This window comes from Myotis brandtii, unplaced genomic scaffold (assembly GCF_000412655.1).
Source record: "Myotis brandtii unplaced genomic scaffold, ASM41265v1 scaffold547, whole genome shotgun sequence".
NCBI classification, from domain to species: Eukaryota; Metazoa; Chordata; class Mammalia; order Chiroptera; family Vespertilionidae; genus Myotis; species Myotis brandtii.
The window spans coordinates 1,365,597-1,367,701 of record NW_005370024.1 but is presented as its reverse complement, the minus strand read 5'-3'; the positions used below and the strand labels follow the sequence as shown (position 1 = coordinate 1,367,701).

The following is a 2,105-nucleotide window of genomic DNA, read 5'->3' as shown; positions in this document are numbered from 1 at the left end:
AATATATATATTATTGATTTCAGATATATCAAGGAGGGGTATCCATCCTGTGTCCTTCCTGCCCTTGTCCCACTCCTGCTCTCGGCCACTCAGGGTGTGGCACCTGGAGAATCATCGCTGATGGTCACTCTACCAGGAATCAAACTGTGACCTCCTGATTCATAGGTTGATGCTCAACCACTGAACCACGCCGATGGAGCCATTCAGAGTTTGGGAGCTGGAAGAGATCTTGACAGATAAATATTCCAAATGCACAACTCACAAAGGGGGTGGGACACAGGGACGCCTGGTGTCCTCCCATGGCCACACTAGTTCTTGACTCCACATTCCTATCTCTTCCTCCCATGACACTGTGAGGTCTGGCCTCGGACAGCGTGGAACAACCCTACATCTTCACACTCCGAGTGGACCCAAACACCATCTGGGCTGGTCCGGGCAACGCAGGCTTTATAACCAGACTGGGGTCTGAGTCCCAGCTCCACCTCTTCCCAGCACTCTGACCTTGAACTAGATAAACCGTCTCTGGGCCTTACTGTACTGAGCAGGTGACAGCACCCACCCACAGAGTTGTGAGCACCTGGCACATAGCACAGACAGTTTCTCAACATCTGGAAGGTCTGGGAGGTTGTTTTGTAAGTTGCAGTTTATTAAAATCAGTATATCTGTTCACTTACACTGTCAACTGTGGTGACTTTGAATATATTATGTATATTTTCACTTTACAGAACTTGTTCTTTCGGGGGCAAAGGAAAGAGAGTAATCAAGCCGGTCTGGTGTAGCTCAGTGGTTAAACATTGGCCTATGAACCAGAAGTTCACGGTTCGATTCCCATTCAGGGCACATGCCTGGGTTTTGGGCTTGATTCCCAGTTTGGGGGGGGGGGTGCTGCAGGAGGCAGCAGATTGATGATGTTTCTATCTCTCTATTTTTCTTCCTTCCTCTCGCTCTAAAAATCAATAAAAACTGGTTTTTTTTAAAAAAAGGAGTAATCAATAGACTTCAAAACCTAAAATTCCATGGGCTACTCATCTTCAATAGCAGTGGCCAACTAGCTTTTCTGGGAAGGTTAGACAGTAAATCTTCCATGCTCCGTGGGCGCCGGGGCTCTGCGGTAACCACCTCTGCCAACCTGGAGAGAATGCAGCCACTGATGTTGCCCAAACCAGTGAGCTCACCCGCATCCCAATAACGTCACCAACAGAAACAGGCGCCTGTCCCTGTCCATCTGCCACTATTGTTTCAAGTGGCCTGTAGGCCATCAGTACGATGACCATGACACAAGCTTTAAAAAAGCATTATATGGAGAAGAGGTCAATGAAAAAAAGGGGGGGGGGGGGGGACATACATAATACTTTCAACAACAAAGATTTAAAAGAAAAAAAGAAGGAAAAAAATTAAACACTATTATTATGCCCAATCTGCCACTAGTATGCCCTGTTTTTTGGAACAGCACAGGTGGTGGCGGTCGCCCCGGGTGACCGGAGGGAAACCCAGGAGAGGGAGAGGGAGCCTGGGAAGCCCGAGCCTTCAGGGGAACATTCCCTCCGTCACTTCGGCCTGTCACAGCACTCACCTTCTGCCATGGCCTCGACGTCATCAAGAACGGGGAACGTTTTAAGTTTTACATGTTCCTGAATGTCGCCTCCTAGCAAGGTCTTAATATCTAAATGCAAACAGGCATAAGGGAGTGTGAGGGGTGCCCCGTGCCCTTCCTGCCCATGTACCACTCCTGCTCTCGGCCATGCAGGGTGTGGCGCCTGGTGAATCACCTTTGGTTTCTCTCCCCCCCCCCCCCCCCCCCCCCCGTGAATGGCCCTGAGGCCTCGGCCAGACCAGGGTCCCTCAACCGTGGCACCATTGCCATGAGGGGCTGCGTAATTCTTTTCTGAGGAGGCTGCTGGCTGTTTGTTCTGTGCATTGTGGGATTCGTAGTGGCATCCTTGGTCTCTACCAACAAAGGCCAGTACCCCTGCCGACCCCCCTCACCCAGTTGGACAACCGGAAATGTCCCTGGATGTTGCCAAACGTGGCCAGGAGCACACAGCCCCAGGCTGAGAATGGGAGCTGCCTGTGGGCATGCAGGGAGGAGCGGGCTCCCCCCCACC

General features: G+C 51.2%; 1 protein-coding gene across 3 annotated transcripts in view; it reads right to left on the bottom strand.

Annotated features, from left to right (window-relative positions):
• Nucleotides 1-2,105, bottom strand: part of PROM1 (prominin 1) — a 53,020-nt gene that overhangs the window by 35,031 nt on the left and 15,884 nt on the right. For all 3 annotated transcript variants that reach the window (XM_014549331.1, XM_014549333.1, XM_014549332.1), the window contains exon 5: nucleotides 1,574-1,663. In XM_014549331.1, coding sequence (XP_014404817.1) covers nucleotides 1,574-1,663 — 90 coding nt within the window. The remainder of the gene's footprint in view (nucleotides 1-1,573; nucleotides 1,664-2,105) is intronic.